The 20,770-nt window shown below is 40.6% G+C and overlaps 1 protein-coding gene across 1 annotated transcript in view; it reads right to left on the reverse strand.

The window, feature by feature from the left end:
• Window positions 1-2,242: 2,242 nt before the first annotated feature.
• Window positions 2,243-20,770, reverse strand: part of ST8SIA1 (ST8 alpha-N-acetyl-neuraminide alpha-2,8-sialyltransferase 1) — a 131,833-nt gene continuing 113,305 nt past the window's right edge. The window contains exon 5 of the mRNA XM_050325176.1: window positions 2,243-19,921. Within this exon, the coding sequence (XP_050181133.1) occupies window positions 19,435-19,921 (487 nt within the window). The 3' untranslated portion in view covers window positions 2,243-19,434. The remainder of the gene's footprint in view (window positions 19,922-20,770) is intronic.

Raw genomic sequence — 20,770 nt, forward strand, 5'->3', positions numbered from 1 at the left:
CTGAGTGAGAACAAGCAGGGAGTGACAGGATGCAAATCCTGTGACCAGAGTGGGGCAAGTGGGCAGGAAGCACCACAAATGACAGAGCCCTGAAGGGAGGTAGAAGTTTGGGGTTCAGAAAGGGAGCAAGAGGTAGGAGAAGAAATGGAGAAAAAGAAGGAGAAATGTGGAGTACTTGAAAAATTGGGAAAGATGAAAGGTCTGAGAGGGATTGGCCAGAGCAGATAGGAGCAGGAAGGGATCTCTAAGGCAAAGGGAAAACCAACTCCCACCCACTGTGCCCCAATCCCACAAAAGCATGAAGGGAGATGCTCCATCCCCCTGTTCTCAGCCACCCTCACACTGTTCCACCAGCCTGTTCTGTCAGCTGCCCACAGAGGAGATACACACCTGTGCGCTGTCTGGTTGTCCTTCTGCATGTCAGGCTTGAGCATGAGAAAATTTGGACTTTCAAAAGGCAACAACGAGGTTCCCCAGGTGGCTGAACAGCCCCACTGAAGAAACAGCAGCAGTCTCACCAGGTAACTTGTTTCTTGGTAGACAGGCCCACAGTATCAAACAAAGTGCACTCACAAGAATCCACCTGGAATGGAAAAGAGATTTAGGAAGACGTTCTGCCCCCTCTTGTAATGACATTGGAGTGATATAGTTGTTCTATTCTCCTGCAGTTCATGGAAAAGGAAATGCAAGCCCTTCTCTTGACAGTCCAATGTCACAGGGGTGAAGAAACAGAACTTCTTGTGACAGCATCCTACAGCCGGACACATTTTAGGATTGACCCTCTAGGACCCACTTTGTCACACCGCAGTATTATTGACATCCCTACTACTCATAGCATAGTTCAGGTTTGGAAGGGATGTCTGTAACTCAGACCTAACTTTCAGGTTCGGACAGGTTGCTTGGGCCTTGTCCAGTCCTGTTCTGGGTGGAGATCTCCAAGGCTGAAGGCCCCACAGCATGCCTGGGTGCCTCATCTGGTGTTTGATCACCCTCACAGCAGAATGTTTTCCTTATACTTAACAGGAGGCTTCCGTTCTGCAACCTGTGGCTGTTGCCTCTCATCCTTTCTGTATTTACCTCTGCTGACTCTCACCCACCTGGCAGGAAGTTGAAGGGCACCTGCATCTTCTTCTGTTCAGGATGACCAAAGGGGCAGCTGCCCCTGTTCTATTTGAGTGTCCTGTGTTCCCACCCCGTGGACTTTCTCTGGAGTCACTCCAATTTTTTAGTGCCTCTGTTGCACCAGGACATCCAACACAGAATTATAGAGTAGTTTGAATTGGGAGGGACTTCTAAAGGTCATCCAGCCCAACCCCAACATCAGATGTAGTACATCCAGATACTGACTCACAATTATCCCACAGGGGAAGATCCCCAACCTCAGTCTCCTGGACATCCCACATGATCACTGGCCATCATCCCAACTGCTTGCTGTTGACTGGACACTGAACTTGCTGCCCACTGGAGTCCAGGCCCTTTTGCCACAAGGTCTATACCCTCGCCTGTCCCTCATAAAACACGTTGTATTTGTCTTTTTCTATCAGCCATGAGCTCTGCTGATGGCTGATACCGCTAACAAATATTCATCCAGACAGTTAATAACCCCAAGAGCTAAACCACAATTGACAGGTCACATGTAATCTAAGACAAAAGTGCCTTGTCACTCAACAGATCTAAGGCCATGCTGCTGTCACTTACAATTTCCTTTTGTTTTCATGTTTTTGTCACTCCTTCCCTGTCCCCAGACACGTCTGGTGTGTCACCAAAGGTGTTGTCTCTCGCCAAGCATTTGTTAGTAGTCAGCCAGTGTTTGCAATGGCAATGGGTGGTGGATTTGGAGATGGGGAACATGAAGAAAGCACTGAATGGCAAAGCTCTTGATTTACCACAGATGGGTTATCAGTTTTATTAATTGTTTTTGCTAACAATGCATATTAAAACTGTTGAAGCCTTCAAATTAAATCTTGTTTTTAATAACTTGAATGAAACAGCTTTTGAGACATCTAGATTCTAAAAGGGACTCCGAAGAACAGATTAACCCAAGATAAAATGCTCAGTTATGGCACAGGATTGTAAAAGAGAATGCGACAGAACTATTTTGAACTTTGTGTTGTCTCTCCCATGAATATTTTCAGTCTCATCTCCTTACTGGAAAATGTTACACTCATTTGATTTCCAAGTACTTTGTTTTATTTTAAAACACTTCTTTTTAAATTTAAACACCACACACAGAGTCTGAGGATGATTCGGCAATACACAGTTGTATTTTATTTTTAGTATCATGACAGATAACAGGGATTCTGAATAGCTTTTCCTCATCATCTATAATGTTTTTCTTGTAGTAAGGCTGCATAACACAGTAAAAGAATGTTCCCTTTTTGGGAAAGTACTCTATGTCTTAGGAAAGGTTTTTGCATAATAACATGGGTATAGATTAATTTTGATAGGTACATCTGTAAGTATCATTAATTGTAATCCTAAATAGTGAATACAAAGTTCCAAGAAGTCGATGCATATATCCTGCCTTAAAATGATCTAGAATATTTTTATTGTGGTCCTGAATCGTAATTTGGCAGTATATACTTGACTTTTTTTTTAACCATTCTGTAAGACGTCTATATTGCTGGTACTGATTATGAAAACCCTAGTTTTTTGCTCATTTATGGGTACATAATAAAGTACATAATAATATAAATAAGGAAAAGTGGATCAAAATATTATAAATACCATGGTGATCTTTTTGAGAACTGGATCAAATTGTGTTGACAGGGACTAAACCACATTACAGTCTTATCCCTGTTAAATGCCTACAGAATAAAATGAGTCTGTAGCAGAGTGGATCAGAGCCAATGATTCCATCTCACATTATCTTTCAAGATAATTAAATTAGTTCTTTTTCTTCTTTACAAAAGAAGCCCCTGCAGATCTTTTCACAGAAAGTAGTTGTGTCCTGACATTCTTTCCTTAAAATATCCAAATGGATAGGGCTTGCATTTAAATCTCTCTTTAGTCACAAGTCTAGTTTAAATATCTGAAACCTTCTCATGAAAACCCAGCATGTATACAGAAATTAAATAGAACAGTTATATTAAAAGAAATAAAAAACATTATAATTTTAAATTTTAGATTTAGTGGCTTAGCCTACCAGACTTGCAGATCTTGAGGTTGTCAGGGAAGAGGTTAAAAGATGGACATAAGCAAGGCTTGATTTGACAACCAGAGAAAATAATGAAAAGAAACCTTGTAATTCATATTCCATGGAATTCTAAGCATTTTATCTCAAAAAGAAAGAAACAGGACCAGAAAAGACTGCAGGGAAGAGCAACAGGGATAATCACAGCCACTGGATGCTTTAATTAAAAGCAAGTGCTAAATAGGCTAGGGAGTCCTATCTGGAGAAGACTCAAAGCTTTTGGGCTTGATAGATGGAGAAAAAGCCACACTGTACGATGGTAAGTTAATTACCACACTGACTGGGCAATATAGAAGGATGTTTTATGAAGTATCAGTTTAATCAAGATGAACATAATGCAACCTCTCATGGTTGTGGTGTACTTAAAATATTCTCTAACCCAGCATGGCAACACAAAACGTCATGGTGACCTGTGATTAGCACTCAACTGGATGAACTTTTATGGGCAGGATGTCTTGATTCTTTCAAGACTACAATTTTCCCTGCCAGCCTTTTACAAAGTACATAAAAAATATTTTACTTTAATATCCGAGAGACTAGAAGGAATTGGTCCTTTCTGAATGACAGAAGCAATTTGACATAAAGTGGTTAATCAGTCTGAGAGGATAAGTAGGCAATCTGTAGCAGCAATCATAATGGTTTTGACCAAAGTCCCAATGTGTCTTCTCCTAAAATCCTCTACTTGAAGTTGTTACTCATGTTACACATAAAATAATTTCATGGCCATTAGGAAGACAGCACATGCTGTACATCATCTGCTGCCTGAATGAGGGTAAAATCTCTTTGTTGCTGAACAGGTTTAAGCAAACATGCCACAGCCTGATCCCTGTGTGCAGAAGCCTGATGCATCAACTCCCTAAAACCTCTGAACAGAGCTAGGTAAAATTGGACCAGATGGGAATACCTCCATTAGCCCATTCTCATTAACACCATAATTAACGCTGCAGTTCTCCCTGCCAGCTGGCCTTTTCATTTAGGAGTGTATTTTCTACCAGACATCCAGATCAAATAATAGAAGATGTGTAACACTTCTGCTAAAATGCCACGAGGACATGAACTAGAAAAGCACATGAAGAAAACAGGAGCCAAAAAGTAACAGTGTCACCAAGCTGTCCAAGCTGGGTATGTGATAGTGGTTGGAAATCTGGGTGGAAAAGGATTTAAAGTGAGATACCAAAGACTTTCCTGCATTGGATATGCTCCTTTTGTCCCAGCAATGACCTTCCCTATGACACAGAAGCATCTTCTGTCAAAGACAGATGGAGGAAGTCTGAGGCACTAATACTGTCAACATTTTGCCTTTTCACAGAACATTTTCATACAAGGAATGAATATTAGTCTATTGAGGTTAAAGGGTTAGGAAGAAGAGGCACAGTGCTAAACAAAACACCTGGGATCAGTGACACAACTAAGGTCTAAGAGTAGCTGCAAGACATCACCCTCAAGTAGCACTTCATCAGCTGAAAGTGAAATAAATGTAACTTCAAGGACTTTGAGATTTGACCTAGATTCTCCACCTTCCAGGCAGTACTGCCGATGTGCAAATGTGCTTGCACACAAGCAAGCACTCCCAGCGAGATCCTGCACAGAAACTTCTGCTCTCAGAGAGCTCACCTGGCAGAACCTCAGAGGCAGGGAGTTCTCATTTTCTGAGCCCCCGTTGACATCTGTCCCTTCTTGCAACAGGAAGAGATCTAGGGAGTGACCTAGATGGAGCTGGTATATTCTGAAAACTAGGAAATATTAAGTGAGAAGAATGAGGAACTCTCATTTACTCATTGTGTAGGAACATGGCAGGCTCAAATGGCAGGTTTTGGAAAAAAAACCATCATGACTAAAGGAATGGGAGCTTCCATCTTCCCCTTTTCCCTTAGCAGAGACCATATTTGCTATGGATAATTCTTGTAATAAAATGAGGAGAGAGATGATTGGTTTTTTTGGATCTACCAGGCTAAGGAACCCTATTCCAGCTGTCCCTGGCTTGGTAAGGACCATTTCACCCTATATCATCCATTTGTTTTAAAGGGAGCTGGGGCAGGGATGTTTAGAGCGAGAGAGGAAATTTTCATAATCTCAAAAGGAACACAGTGTCAAACTCCAGCTATCTTGAAGAGGCTTGTGCACAGAAAATCTGCACTTGGAAAATCCAGCTTGAAAATCTAAAGACACCTAGGCTAGGTCCATCAGATGTTCAGATACTAGAACCATCATTTGCTTTAGAAAATGTACTCAAGGACTCGTACGTGGGTTTTAGACTGAGCATTAGAACATACCAGGCCAAGCAAATGGGATTCAGCTATGCTGATTGAAGTACAGAATGGGAACCTCTCTTAAAAAATGCCTGTGTTTCCTTGGGACTTCTATGTGCACCCTATGTGTTCTGGATTGTGTTTTTGGTAGTTCTGGGAAGGGAAAAAGGTACAGATTCAGGCCCAGGTTAATTCGCAGACTAACACTAGATAAATTTGTGTTACTGAGTAAGCTACAAAAGAAAAGGAATTGAGTAAGCAGAATAACCAGAAATATCAGATGAGGGCAACAGATGCAAATCTCAACCCGACAATAGACACGGTAAAGAGAAACAGGAAATTACCTTGATTGTTTGAACATACTGAGTTTGAGAGCGGGGAAAAGAGAAGAAAAAGAAGCCCCACAAATGCTATTTTCATTTCTTAAAATGGAGATATTTATTTGTTAAGATAATTAAATCCAAATAATAAATAACATAATAGTTACCTTTGAGAATTTCCACCAGAATTAAATGAAACAATGAGCCTGTCCCTTCTGATCATGCTCATTAAGATTCTGCAGCTATGAAAAAAGGCATGGGCTACTATAAAATTGTTATTTGTTTCCATCCACTTGCACAAACATTATAAATAAGACTTTTCTTATAAAAAATCACATGAGATGATAGTGGCATATTTTGTAAAATGTGACTAGAAAAAGACAAGATACTGTTAATAAATAATACATTCAATAACAAAGCAATTTTTGCTATTGAGAGACATCTAGACATTTTGGGGTACAGTCACCATGAAACCACCTGAAAAGGAGACATTCTTCAAAGGAGCACTGCACACTACTTGAAAATGAACAAATTCTACTGATATAATAGAAAATACATTATTGCAGGGCAAAGAAAGATAAACCCTTAGTCCTTGTAACAGTGTTAGCCGACAGCAAACATTTGCTACATTGGAGAGTGAATTAGATCGAAGCCCTAATCACAAGACTCTGAACAACAACACACTTTGTGATGTTTTACACACTCCACACAAGTACCTTTGCCCCTGAGCGTGCCAAAATAATGATGATTCAAGATGTTCACCCAAGTGCTCATGTCATTTTGACACAACATCCAGCCTGTAAAGCTTACACACATCATAAATGGTACAATAAATATTACATGCCGGTCACTGGTGGCAAGACAAATCCATGGAATCACGCAACCTCAGAGGCATAACGATTTTCTTATCTACTTCAAAATCACCTCAAGACATCGAACTACCACATTACCATCACATTTTTCAATAAACTGGGCAAGAGAAGAAGGAGCATAAATAAAAGTACTAGAATTCACCAGCTAACACTGACATCCCACATCACATTGCTCCTTTGGAAATACTGTGTGAGAGAGCAAAAATGGCAATTATGCCCAGTCCCTAAAGACACAGGAGACATCTTGCATCTGTCCTACTTGGGCTTTGTACACCAGCATTACTGTAAACCACAGGCTGATCCCAAGTCAGCTTGTTTTATCCAAACACTGAGCTCCTTCCAAACACAGGTTTATGGTTTGGTATCACCATTGATTAAAGCACCACTTGCTTGAGCACTGCACCAGGAGGAAGGGTTGTCCCCTCTCATAGCCAGCTTGGAGACAGGGTCAGCTACAAAGCAGGAGGCCTGAGATGTACAGATGGTATGACAGGGAAGGTGAGAGCTGGGACCTTGCAGGTAGAAGCCAGTAGAAGCCTCAAAGCAATGCTCCTTGGACTGCTTGCCTTCAAATAACCTACTCTGTTCCCAAGCAAAACACCAGGGAGTTGGGATAATCCCAGAGATGAATGAGCTGTGGGTTCCCTGGTCACCTACAGCTGAGCAGATATTCCGGATGCCTGCAGCTCCAACAACAAATGGTGAGTCCCTCCTGAAATCACTGACCTCTCATAAATACCTCAATGAGGTAAAAGTAAAATTAATAATTTTGAAAAATCTTTGCCTGGTACATTTCTGTTCCAGTCAAAACTTCCTCAAGCTGAGGCTGTGCCTGCAAGAAATGGAAGGGAGCTCACAGCATTTTAGTTTGCACTTCAACTTCCAGCCATAAGCAAGCAGCAAACTGTACCAAGCCACTTATCTCCTGGCACAGGAACAGACTATTGGATTGTGTGGGCAGCAAACACATGGTGTGGCATCATCAGTGAGCCTGACTGATCTCCCAGCCAGTGCAGCCCAGTGAGCCCACGCCTGGGAAGAAGTCTGATCTCCTGGAGTGCAAACAGATTTTCTCTTACAGTGCTGGAAAGAAGTTTATTAAACTTTAGGAAGAGAGCAGTTTGTGTGTTACCATCCTTATGGTAAAGCTCACGTTACCAAAATCCGAGTCTGGTTTTGAAAAGGGAAAGAGTTGAAAGAGGATGTGGTTCACTGCAAAATGGGCTAGAAATATCTTCTTTCCATTTCTTTTCTCTTTTCAGTATTTTTACACTACAGAGCTCATACTAATAATCCATGTCATGGACACAACATTCAAATAAAAACACATGCAGGCGTTTACATTCATCATCATCCACATGCTACATTTCACAGCTCATTATCAGAGCAATGTACCACTCTATAAAAACATCACACTGAGGCACCTTAAATCTCCTTCATGTCTTTGTTTTCTTTTCTCTTGAACTTTCAGAAATAGCCAGATGGAGCTAACTAACACAGGATGGAACCAGCACTAACACAGGCTAAAGCCAGGTGTCCACTATGATAAGAAACAGAAAGGTAGGATTGCTGAGTCACCCTGACCTTGCCAAAACTGGAGAAGATGAAAATGACTCTACAATATTTCAGTTGATAACTTCGATACATAATTTGTCCTTCAACACACCTTATCAAAACAATAACCTAGGTTTCTAACTAAAAATAGAAGACATTTCTATCCTATGCTCAGGGTGAAATATCAGAATTTACAGCAAACTGCACATTCAAACTTCTAGCTCTTGACCTGGAAGTGGCTAAAGCACGGCACAAAAATACTTTGCATTGTATTCCCTTCCACAACAAAGGAAAAAGAGCCTTTTTGCTATTTGATTGCTGTAGCTGTTGCACTTGGAAGTTTCTTTGCCTTTCAAGAGTGCCCAGACACTTGCTGGCTTATCCCTCAGCTGATGTCTTGGCTTTGCTGTGGCACCAGGAGGCTGCAAAGTGGAGCTCCCAGCACACAGCTCTGGTGCTGAGCTGCTCCTGACCAGGAAAGGCAGGGCAGGGGATGACATACCCACACTCCATGAGTTTCCAGCTAGGAGACTACTTCTCAGATTGAAAACTCCATCCCAGCAGGGGTAGCAAGGCCGGCTGTGTCTAAGCACCAGGCACCCCACGCCATATCCAGGGGAGGGAGCAGGCAGCAGGAGGCAGAGGGCAGTGCCTGCTGCTCAGCCCCGACCAAGTGAGGGCTGGGACCACACACTGCATTTCTTGCCGGATCTGCTCTTGTCTGGACTGTGAGTAAGCCCAAGGACTACTCCAAACCCCTGTGCCAGCCTGGCCCCACAGCTCAGCACGAGGTACAGCCCCAGAGCACCTCCCAAAGCCCCAGGAGGTTCAGGAGCCAGAGGCTGCCCTCTACCCCCAGCACAGGTACTCAGCACAAGCAAGATGAGATCCAGGCAGTGGTTTTCAATGCCTTGCTTTCTCATCCAAACAGTTCTCCCTCAAGAAGAGTATAAACCTTACTTCATTTAAAATGCAACTACCGGTAAACTCTCCAGTGGAACAGAACCTTTACTTAAAGAAGCAATTCCTGTACATGACACACAGTAACGATTTAGGTACTGGATGAGAATCTGAGAGATATTCACTGAGACATAAATAAAAGAAAAAATGAAAAATAGTAAGGTCAAAACTTGCACGCACCAAAACCAACGGGACAACTGGACTGATACTGATTTTAGTCGCTCAGGTCCTTGCCTGAGCTTGTAACTTCCATGACACACAAAATGAAGATGAAAAATATTTTAATCACCATGGTAGTTACAGACCATTACTAAAAAGGTTTATTAGAGACCCCCTGTTTTTCACTGGGGTTGAAAGCAATTTTGAAAATGAATTTCTGTTTTATGGGTGCCTGGTTGATTATGAGTGCGCTAAAACATTCCAAAGATTCAAGATTTGACTGCATGCAATTTAGGCTGAAACCCAAAGACACCTACAGCCAGACTGGGTTTTAAGAAATCCAGAAAATTTTAATGAATTTTAAAATAAATTTTTTTAAGACTTTTAATGATTAAGAGGAAGATAATTTGTCGAGATATCATTGAAAAGAAGATACTGTGCATAACACAGAAAAAAAGCACAGGCCCAACATTTTTAAGAAAACCAACATCTGAGACTAGATATAAATTGTCATTAAAAAAAAAAAGAGAATAAGGAAAGATTTTTTTTCCCTGCAAACACTATCAGAAAAGAAGAATTGCTGTCGAAAAGCAGAGGGAAAAGATCGTGCCATTCCATCAATAAAGTGTAACAAAATTATTTGACAATGAGTGGAAACACTGGCAGGCTTCAGATCCATCAAGGACAATAAATTGAGGATATCTAATTCCCAGATACAGCCAGTCAACGGTGAGGCTTCACACTGTAGAAAAGTCCTTTTTTCATTTTCTCTTGGCTCATACAATACACTTGACAGATGGAGCAGCACATGGATCTCTTCTACACAACTTGCTGAAAGAAGGACATGACACAGATCATGATTTGATTTCAGACTGTGACACCTTAGCACAGCAAAAGTTTGAAATGCATAAAGATATCAGCCTTACAAAAACAACCAACAAATAGCATGAACTGCTCATGATCTGCACTTGTGGGGAAAAAAAAAATCAATGGTTTAGAGAATAGGAAGCTTTGACTAAGTCCCATAATCTGGCATTGCCTTAAAATTAGCTTAATTTAAATTTTTCATAGGATGAATTCCCTCAGGTTTGAGAACAGACAGCTGGGTAAAATCCAGGCAATTCTATTGATTTGACACAACTGAGAACAGTAAAAGAGAGTAGAGAATTTGGCTTAGAAACTGAAGGGCAGGGCAGAGAGGAGAAAACCTTCTTTTCTCATTAAAAATGCATGGCTTTCCACTTTCCTACACTTCAGGTGTTCCCTGAAGGTAATGTTCTTAGGTACTTACTAACAACGTGGGTGGATTGTAACACAAAAGTATAAATTCAGTTAGATAGAAAGGGTGGTTCATTTGCTTGTTTTCACTGTCCAAAAGAGATAAACTTTAATATTTTATAATTTTTTTTTCCAGTTTACTTCCCAAGCATGAGTTAACTAACTCTTACAGTGTCTAAGCTAAACACAATCTCCATTCATCTGACAGAGAAATCACTGCAGTAAGAAAGACTGGAAATACAGTGGAGTAAGTGGTACTGGAAATTAGAAAGCCTTCATTTTAATTCTGAGTTAATACAGTAATTAGTACCAGGAGGATGTGGAATGCTGCACAGAAATTTGCTTGCACTCATTATTGATAAACCTGAAGCCGTTTATGTCTGTCAATTTTTTAGGTTTATAGCCCAGAGGAAAGTTCACTGTCGTGCAGAGAAAATTTTAAACAACTTGGGAATGGAGTTCACCCCAGTGCAACAAGAACTGAGGGAAAGAGAAGCAAAAGAATATAGACTTAGCATCTGCTAATAACTGTAGGTCCCAATTAAGAGAAAGACTTAGTCATCTTGTGTATTTATCTCCTTTCTGGTCTTTGTCTGGTTCTCTGGACACCGCAATGGCAGCACATAAATGGTAACAGACTTCAGAAAGTCTGAACTTCTGTAATGAATTTATTTTTCCTTCTTTTTTTTTTTTTTTGACTATATTTGGAGTATAACATTTAATTTTTTTATCCAAGGACACCACACAGAGTAGTCTAAATTTCCAGATTTAGACTTTTTATTTAGACAGTTTTGCAGAAGTGTGGACTTGAATACAAAGTTAGAGGTGCAGAATAACTTGAAACCCAGAATAACTTGAAACCCAGGGAAAACTCTTGCATAACTCTAACATAGCTTGTACAGTTATTTTAGGAGAAAATAATGTTCAGCATTTTAGGAGAACAAATGAAAAGAAGGCTCCTTTTCACATGTAAAATTTGTGTAATTTTTTTTCCACTAAATAATTGGAAAGTAATTCTTCAAGATACCTACCAGCATTTAAGCTATAAACTTCAGGCTATTATCTGTTTTGTTTATGTAACTGTGTGCCTATAAATTATTTAGTTAGCCTAGAGAGGCATCTGAAAAGGGTAAGATCTCTGATTGACACTTCTTTCCATTTTCAATGCAAGGTGAAGTGCATGAACAACAGAAAAAAATCTACTGTTTTTGTCTGTGCATGGAACAATTCTTGGAAATACTTATGGAGTGGGAGTTTCAAGAGCACTGAAAGCTGACCTAATCCAATATTGGCTCAATGGGGATTTCATTATTGATATAAATAAAACCACAGTGTTTTTTGGAAGTCCTTGCTCTGTGCAGCATCAGGCATTCACCTTCCAGTGACCTCCTCGTATATACAAGTCTCACACTCAGATAAAATGGCTTTTGGATACAGAGAGGTCTGTTTTGTAAAAGGCCAAACCATGCAGCATGACCAAATGACACACTAAAGGACATAATTTCCAGGCATTTCCAAGCTCATTGCAATTTTCAGCACAAAGTCCAGGTCTTTAAAGCTAGCCAGTCCATGATCTGCAGGATCAAAATCCACGCTTGAAGAGCCCTCACAGAACAAAGAAATACCCCTCGGCATAAGGGAGACATCAAGCAGTCAGAGCTGCAGCTATAATACCTTTTTTTTTACTGTCAGTGCAGCACACTCTGTATCATCTGCTCGACCTCTACAGCTCAAGAGGCAGTAATCAACTCGTGAGTCCACGGGAGTCCTGCCAGACTACTCCAAAACAGCACCTTCCTGAAAACTGGACATCTTCTGTAGGTTTTGCTCTGCATCCTAAATGCTATGGGTACCTGAAAGGAAAACTTGCGCTCCTGAAGAAGGAGTGTTCACTTTCAGCGATGTAGGGATTATAAAAAAAATGTGTTCAAGCATTTTCTACAAAAATACATGCACAGAAGAAAAAGAAATTGTGATTATGGCACTTCTGCAGGACAGCGAGATCCTGGTTGGAGACATCTGAGTAGAGACTCAAATCTGGGTCTCAGGACTCCAGATTATTAGCTGTCCTAATCAAAATTGCTTTCCCTCTGCACATTTATTTTCAGTGAAATTCTTTCCTTTACTACCAAGATAATCACACAATAACAAAGCTTCCTGCAGAATATGTAAATACCATAACTCGTTGGTAAGAATTTAGCTTAAAATATATTATGCACCTGTAATTGCTCCTTTCCAATAAACAGAAAATGATGCAACTCATCTTTGCTATGGGCCCCATCTGAGCAAAACAATTCATTGAATATACAATTAGAAATCAGCAGGAACCATCCAAAAGGTACTTCAGTGTTTTACTGAGCACCAGCTTATTCATAAACCCAGAGATCAATTACTGGTGGTGCTGCTTTCATAAACTCACTCTGCATTCACTCATAGTAGTTAAACACAGTCTAAAAAAAAAAAAAAAAAGGAGGGGGGGGGTTTAAATTGGCATGGGAAGACACCAAATAACACAATAAATTCTAGGTGGTCTGAGTGCTAAAGGTTCACTTGCCTTGGAGGTTCCCAAACAGAATAAACATTCAGCTCAGCAGAAAGCTGACCGACTCCACAGCAGCAGGGAGTACACATACATTAATTTAAGATGCAGTTTTAATAGGCTCTTCTGAGACTTGCCAGGGATTTAAAGGGTTTCAGCGCAAGAAGCAGGCTGGTCTCCAACGGGATGAGCTGCCATCATTTCCAACAAGGCCAGCACTTCTGACTGTGGAGCAGGAGAGGGTTAAACACACCATGGGTAATTATCTGGGATCTGGTCTGCACTCTGGGAACTGGTCACTGAGCTGCATCCCCTGGTCCTGAGCCCTGGTCAGGGCAGCACCAGCGGGTCCCGGGCAAAGCCAGAGCAGAGCGGTCGCAACCAAACAACTCACCCCAGGGAAAGGGCTCAAACTTCTGCTCTGCCCTGCACAGCTTAACCCTACAGACACACATGGAGTATTTTCACAGTCCTGTAGAGAACTCAAAATGGTCAGAAAAATTCTGAATCCAGTAGTGTTTGTCTCTCCTGATTGCTGAGAACCTACCCAACCATTTTCAATTAGAAACGCTTTTTTTTTCTTTTTTCTTTTTTTTAACAGCTGAAAAGACAGAGTGAGATGCCTTTTAAAGTATATGCATTAAGATGAAGAGGCTGAATACACTAGGGCTCAACCTGCTGTAATAAAAACTGATGAAAATTAATAACCAGGGAGGAATGAGTAGCTGTTTAAGCTCTCATTGCTGCCAAAGAAATATCAGCTAGGGAGGACAGGTTAAGCCTCCTGTTGGGTATTTGCATTACACTTAGGAAAACGAGTTTGCTGATATTCAACGAAGAGACCACTAAGTCTTTTACTAATTGTTCTGTTAAGAAACTACAAAAAAGTCAAACATATGATAGATTCCAAGAGATAAAACATGGGAATTCAAGGAAACAGATGTTATTTTACACTTTGAAAAATGCATCCTTCGTCCATTCTCTTCTTCTTCTCCAGTGAGAGAAGAATTCACCTAAATGAAGTATTTTCAATTTGGAGCTAAGTGTTGTTGGATTTACCAACACTTGAGAAGAAAAGATGGTTCAAATGACAAGGTATATTAACTAACTTATGGTTGATTTTTTTAAATCCCAGTTTTATCCCCAGGGTGAATGGTCATCAGGAATAATAGAGCAGAGATCCTTTAGGACAATGTCTTGGGGCAAAATACAAGTCCAGATGATTCCAGAAGGAAATCTGATGAAACCACGTGACAACAGGAGCAAGGCCCATTAGGGAGGTCACAGCACACCAGGACAGTCACAGCCTTCAAAACATCCCTCAAACAGCCATGGAGATGGGGAATAGGCATTTCTGGACAATGAATTTTGCTTACTTGGAAGTATCAGTGAATGGAAACCCTGCCATACCATTTCACTAAAAACACAGTGACTAAACATAATAGCTGGTTAGTCCATTTAATGTGCATGTTTAGGGAGAGTGGCAGGAAAGAAGGGAAAGACAGATTCTTCATCATCATTCTTTGTTCCATTTTATTTCCTTTTCTGTTTAATCAGCTTCCCCTCCTCATTGCATTTTGCTTTGCTGCCATCCTGCAGAAAACCAATGGTAGGTCACAGGGAGACCCTTTTTCAGACACTGCCAGATGAAAATGTCCTACAGTTGCTAAGCACTGAGGATCTTCATAAAGAATTGATACACTCCAATTTCTTACACCACTAATTTGATCCTCCTTTTTTTTTTTTCTGTCATCATCCAACTCTTCAAGAACTGCCTGTCCTTCATATAACCTGGATTTCTTCCAGTACTTACTAACTTATTAAGCTGACGAAAAGTCAAAGCAGGCACCAAATGGTGAGACAGCATCACCTCTTTCAATATCCTCACTCCTTATTTATTAATTACAGGCAAGGGTGAGCCAGACCTTAAGCTAGTTTTCTTGAAGATGTATAAAGGAAGGGTTTTACATAACTACCACAGTTCTGGACATGGAGTTTAAAAAGGCAGATGTTTTACCTTGTTTCAGCTCTTGCAGAGGTGCTAACTCAGCAGTGTATGTTACAACATCACTTTGAGGAAACTAACAAAAAGATGAAAGTAGTCAAGTCAAAAAACTAGCCAATATTTCTATATTCTATAAAACTTAAGGTGTTATGAAGGCTTAGTCCTATGTCTTTAGTAGCTGGTTCACCCCAAACTTGGTCCCTTCACTTCAGCAAAAATACAACATTCATGAATAGGAGTCCTTAGCACTGTAGCAAGGTTTGTGCCAAAATTACAGATTTTTTATTCTCAGGAACACACGCACATTTTCTCTATGATTTTAGTTTGCTGGTTTCTGTTTGCTTGTCTGTTTCAGAAGGAACCCCAAAGACTTCATAATTACCAAGAAGAAAAAGTTTTACATAGTTTTGTTGCAAGTTCAAAAACTGATCATGATTTACTCAAAAACATACACAGCCCCAAAAAGATTGTATCTAGAGAGATTTCAGTACAGATTATCTTGCATTTACAACTCTTATAAAGGTATTTAATTTATTCTACTTATAAATGTGGGGCAATGCTTCCTATGCAGGTGGAGCAAAGATTCTAGCACTTCTGTCTCTTGTCAGCTCTATGATAAAATCAGTAAGTAGGAACATTAGCAAATCATCTGGCCAGTCTGAACTAGTTTCTATTGAAGATGAACTGCAGTAGCTTTCAACCTGGCAAAGATTTGTGCAGCTTTAGCTATACTATCAGAGAGATTCGGGGACTGACAGTGGAAACAGAGACACTAGAGTAGGGAATTTCACTAACAAAATAAACATTAAGGTTTCAATTTACTTCAAAGAAAATAGAGCAACACAAGCAACAGGATTTGATTAAGGGCACTGCCATCAATGGACTGGAATCAACTGATGGGTAAATGCTGGATGGATATAATCCCTCACACCAAAGTTTGCTGCGACTGTGAGATGTTGATTCCTCACGGTTCACACTTAACAGTTATCCTGGATTTGCTTGTGCCTATTCTTAAGCAGAAGCCTGGTCCTATCCCAGGGCACGGCCTTCCTCTTGAAGGTGGCTACATCTTCAGGCTCTTGTATGCAATGCCATATTTCACATCAATGATCCTACACATGGATTGCCCTCCTCCTAGATTTAGGCAAGACAAGCCTCACACTTGGCATGGAGGGAGCATATTTACTTCAGCATTTCTGTCAGGTAGCAGTCACTCATGTTCACAGCTGCTTGGTTCTGTCTTTTTGACTGCTCTTGCCATGAAAGACTTGCAGTGCTCTCCTGCATCCCTTTCTACTTGCTGGGCAAAAGGCTGATTGCTGACCAGTGTTTCCATGGACTGACAAGTCAGCCAGCTAAAACAGATTTTGCTCTCTCAGAAGGGGCATTTATTTCTCTTCTTTCCTCAACTTCCAGTTTCTTGGAAGTAATAGAAAAATATATACCCTTGAATCCTTTACTTCCTCATCAAAGGTGGCTGCCTTTGTAAGATGCAGTTATATTCACTATACATACATGTGAATAGAGCCAGAATTATCAAGTTCTCCAACAGCAGCCACACATCACACACAGCCTGGGTCTCTCCTGTCCCCACAATTTCTAGGAAGCTATCTCCTTGCAAACCTCAGGACTGCAGACAGGGACTCACAAAGACCACAGGCTACAGATTCAGTCTTACAGAACTGGGGAATACAACATGTCCAGCTACCCAGGACACTGGTTCAACATCAATAAGCCAGATATTATAAAACACTGGACAGAATTTTCCTACAAAAATACATATTTTTCCCTTTTTCTTCTAATCCAATTATTTTCTCAAGACATGGAAAAAAGGATTGCCAAAGAGTTGGAGAGCTGGCAGAGAGTTTCAGAGCTGAATTCCTAAGTATTGGTAAAAATATCAAAAAATGACCACCAAAGAGGCAGCTCCCCCCTACTCTACTCGTTCCCTGCCACCCCTGAGGAATGCTGGCATCCTGTTGAAGTGCCATTTTAGCACACCATATTTCAACTGTTGTTCTCACAGATAATCTCATCTATAAAGCACTAAAAAGTGCAAAACTTGATGTGTACAATAAAAACCATACAGGCACATCTTCTTCTCCAAGACAGGCGGCTCAGTTAAATTCTGCCATAACAAACAGTAAGAAAAATGTTTTACTTTCAAATCCTTCCTCACCAAGTGCCTACATCATAGATAAAACAAACATAATGAAAGGGAATGAATTATCAAGTGATGTTCCATCAGTGCATTGACTGTGCTTTTAACAAAAATATGGATGAAGATAACGTGGGCTATAGAAGTACATTCAGATTTTATCAGAACAATATCTAGAACACTATTTAATACAAATCTCCATGTTACCCTTTAGCATTGCCCTGTAACCCTACGAAACAGTGCCTGCTTTATGCTTGGAATATTCATACTCTGAAAGAAAATTTTATTATGAAACATAGGTTTGAAAAGCAAAATATGATTTTTTTTCCCCCCAGTCTCCTACCCCGATAGTTGAATTATTCATATTTAAAGAAGAGCCATGGATTTTGCTTTCTTTTTCTTTTTTTTTTTTAATTATATCTATATAACTTGCAGCTGGTAGTCTACAAGGAGAGACATTATCAACATATGACAGGACACGTGCCCCAAAATACTAGCACTTTGGAGCTAAAACAGCACAGTAAGTTGTTGGAGAAACCTGATGAGTCTTGTTGTTTCAACACCTTGACTAGATTTTCGGCTACTAATGATGGAAGGATATGAAAGAGAACACGGGTCTGGATTTTTGAAGTTAATGGTGACAACACCTTGCAGCTAAAAATTGCACCACGGACTGAGCTGGTATTCTCTTCTTGTCCTACAGCGCTGAACAAAAGCAAACAAACAGAAAGATTTCTCATTTACATGGCGATCATAGGACCATCTGCTGCCCAAGTAATAACCCAAAATAAAACAGTCCTTCAGGCGCTGTGCAGGCTGGAGCAGTGTGTGTGCAGTGCGCACACTGACATAATTCACCCACTGCGAGGAGAGAGGCTGGCTTATGTAAGGGCAGGCCATCCTCGTTTTTTTTTTCCTTTTACTTGCTGGCTATGCAGCTTTTCAGTGCTCCCAAAGGCTGTTTTATTTTTCAGACTCTCTTTAACCAGAGACAATCTTGCGAGAAAAGTACAAGTCTTTAAGGCTAACGTAACAATCCGAGCAGAAGAGCTAGTCACACACAGAGAAACGATTTTCAAAGCTTCGACTCATTTTAAATGACACTTACATTCATTTCTGCAATTTTCCTGCTATAAGCAAATGAAGAACCTCATTCTGCATTCCACTGAACCCCTCAAATCCCCTCGACAGTCAGTAAACATCTGGAGTCCAAATGAATACAGAATTAATCCCTAAGGCTGGACAGTAAAACAGGTCAGGAACCACCCCTACTACAAAAGTCACTGTGGAAATCTTGCAGCAGGTCATCTGAAACCAGGCTGCAATTCACTACTGGTTTTGTAACATGTTTTATTTTCAGACCACTTTGCCTTATCCAGCTCTTGCCCACAGTACAGCATTAGCACAGCTGTAAGTGCAGTGACCTAAACTATCCTGATAAAACCTTCAACAGGTAGGTCTATCCATCCTCAGTAGCAGGGCATTCCTAGGACATTCTTCTCACTAGATTCTTAGCACCTTCACTCTCCCAAGAGTTTTCAGAGGAGTTGATGGTCCTCAGCTCTTGGGGCTTTTAAGCCTTTCCTTTTCCTTCCATTGGGAAAACAAAAAAAAAAAAAGAAAAAAAAAGGAAAAAAGGACAAAAAAAGGAAAAGAAACAAAGTCAACAACACACACATGCTCTCCTACACACACACACACACACACAAACAGAGAGGGAAAGAAAAGGAAAAAGGAAAGTTAAACAGGGTGCCGATCTGGAATGAAATGGATTTTGAACAGACAGTCATATTTGGCACTGTCAGCAAAAGCTTGTGAGTGGCCCTGTGTCTACCCGAGCCTTAATGCCCTTTTTACATCGGTCATTTAAAAACGTCCCCGGAAAGTTCAGCTGTGCTACTTCTGACATTGTTTCCACACTGCTGCTGAATGGACTCGATGGAGAGATACACTTCATCCCATCCCAGTTCCATGAAGCACTAAACACTAAGGACGTATTCCATTTGGCCTTCAAGTAGCACTTTTATGGTCCATGCAGATCCACTGTTACTTTCCCTTTAAAAACAATCAACATAAAACAGAACTCTCTGTTGGAGAGCATGGAAATTAAAAAACTATCGGATCTTCCAAACCGACTCCTACAATCCTCAGGCAGAAGGCTGGATTAAAGGGTCCTCACACGGTTCTAGCTGCATTCTCAGTACACCACTTTTATGAAGAAACCAAAGCTGTAGAAATTCCTCCGGCATGGCGTGGAATCCGGAATCGGGCAAGACATTGTCATAGTAATGGTGGCTAATAAACCTCCCGTGCAGGTCCACCGAGAACGGCCAGAAGCCATAAATTGTTACTTCTTCACACAGACCAAGGGCGGCACTGACCAGGAAGAGTCCCGTGGAAAGCCGCTTGCCGTGGATACCTTTGCTCTTCCAGAACTTGCCGATGTCCCGCAGGAAATTGGGGTTGGCGAAAAGAACCGTCTGCTTGGCACCGAAGTCCGCCAGGGTGTAATAGACACGTAGGGAGGGGCCCGTCCCCGTCTTCATGGAGAAAGCTGGCATGTAGATGTAGCTGTGGTTATACACCTTCACGCTGTCCACAAACGCCTTTCGAGACCACAGCAGATTCTGGAACCTGTAAAACCACAGAGAAAAAGGAGTTGGTCACTCACAGGCTCCCCGAATCGTTTCATAACCCACCTAAGAACTGCTCTTTGTATGCATATTTACAATTAACTGCAGACTTTTTCTGAGCCCAGAGAAAGTCCAGGCAAACTTCTATCTGACACTGCCCTACTTCTGAGAACATAAACCTGAATAGGCAGTTGAAAACTATCTGTCTTAACTCCTGCTGGCTCCAAAACCTTTCTGACTTCATCTTTTTAAAAAACCTTGAATGAACACTGGCAATATTCTAGAAAACTCCATCCTTTTTAATGACATTTTTTCTTTGTCAAAAAACCAACTTAGATTTTTCAGGCGTGGGAGTCTTTTAAAAAGAAATTTTTAAGACTGTGTTTTTCTTTTTTCTGAAAGGCATACTAACAAAGAACTCAAGTCATAAGCTGGACAAGCAAGACTTAAATAGAAACTTTGGACTTACAAACCTTGTAAGACTTGTCAGAATTGCTTTTGCTATGCCTGTATAGACATTTAGATTGTGCTTACCACAGTAGTAAATTCTTGTTCTGGAACTGAGAGAAATCTCATAGAAACCCTTAGTTACAAACAAAAACAAATCAGTGAATTAGGGTAAGTGGTTCCACAAAAATTTAGCACAAGGTACCAAATAATATTCAGAGTTGGTATTTAAAATGGCACAGTTTACACACTGAGTAGGTTTAAAAGTAGCAGATATTTGTGGTGTGCAAGTTACAGGAGCGATTAGGTGGCAACTACGAGAAGGGCAATGCACATATACAGATTATTTCTCTGATATGATAATCCTCTCATCTCTTGCTATAAAATCTACAGCAGGTTATAA

Source organism: Myiozetetes cayanensis, unplaced genomic scaffold (assembly GCF_022539395.1).
Source record: "Myiozetetes cayanensis isolate MyiCay16 unplaced genomic scaffold, myiCay2020 scf3, whole genome shotgun sequence".
NCBI classification, from domain to species: domain Eukaryota; kingdom Metazoa; phylum Chordata; class Aves; order Passeriformes; family Tyrannidae; genus Myiozetetes; species Myiozetetes cayanensis.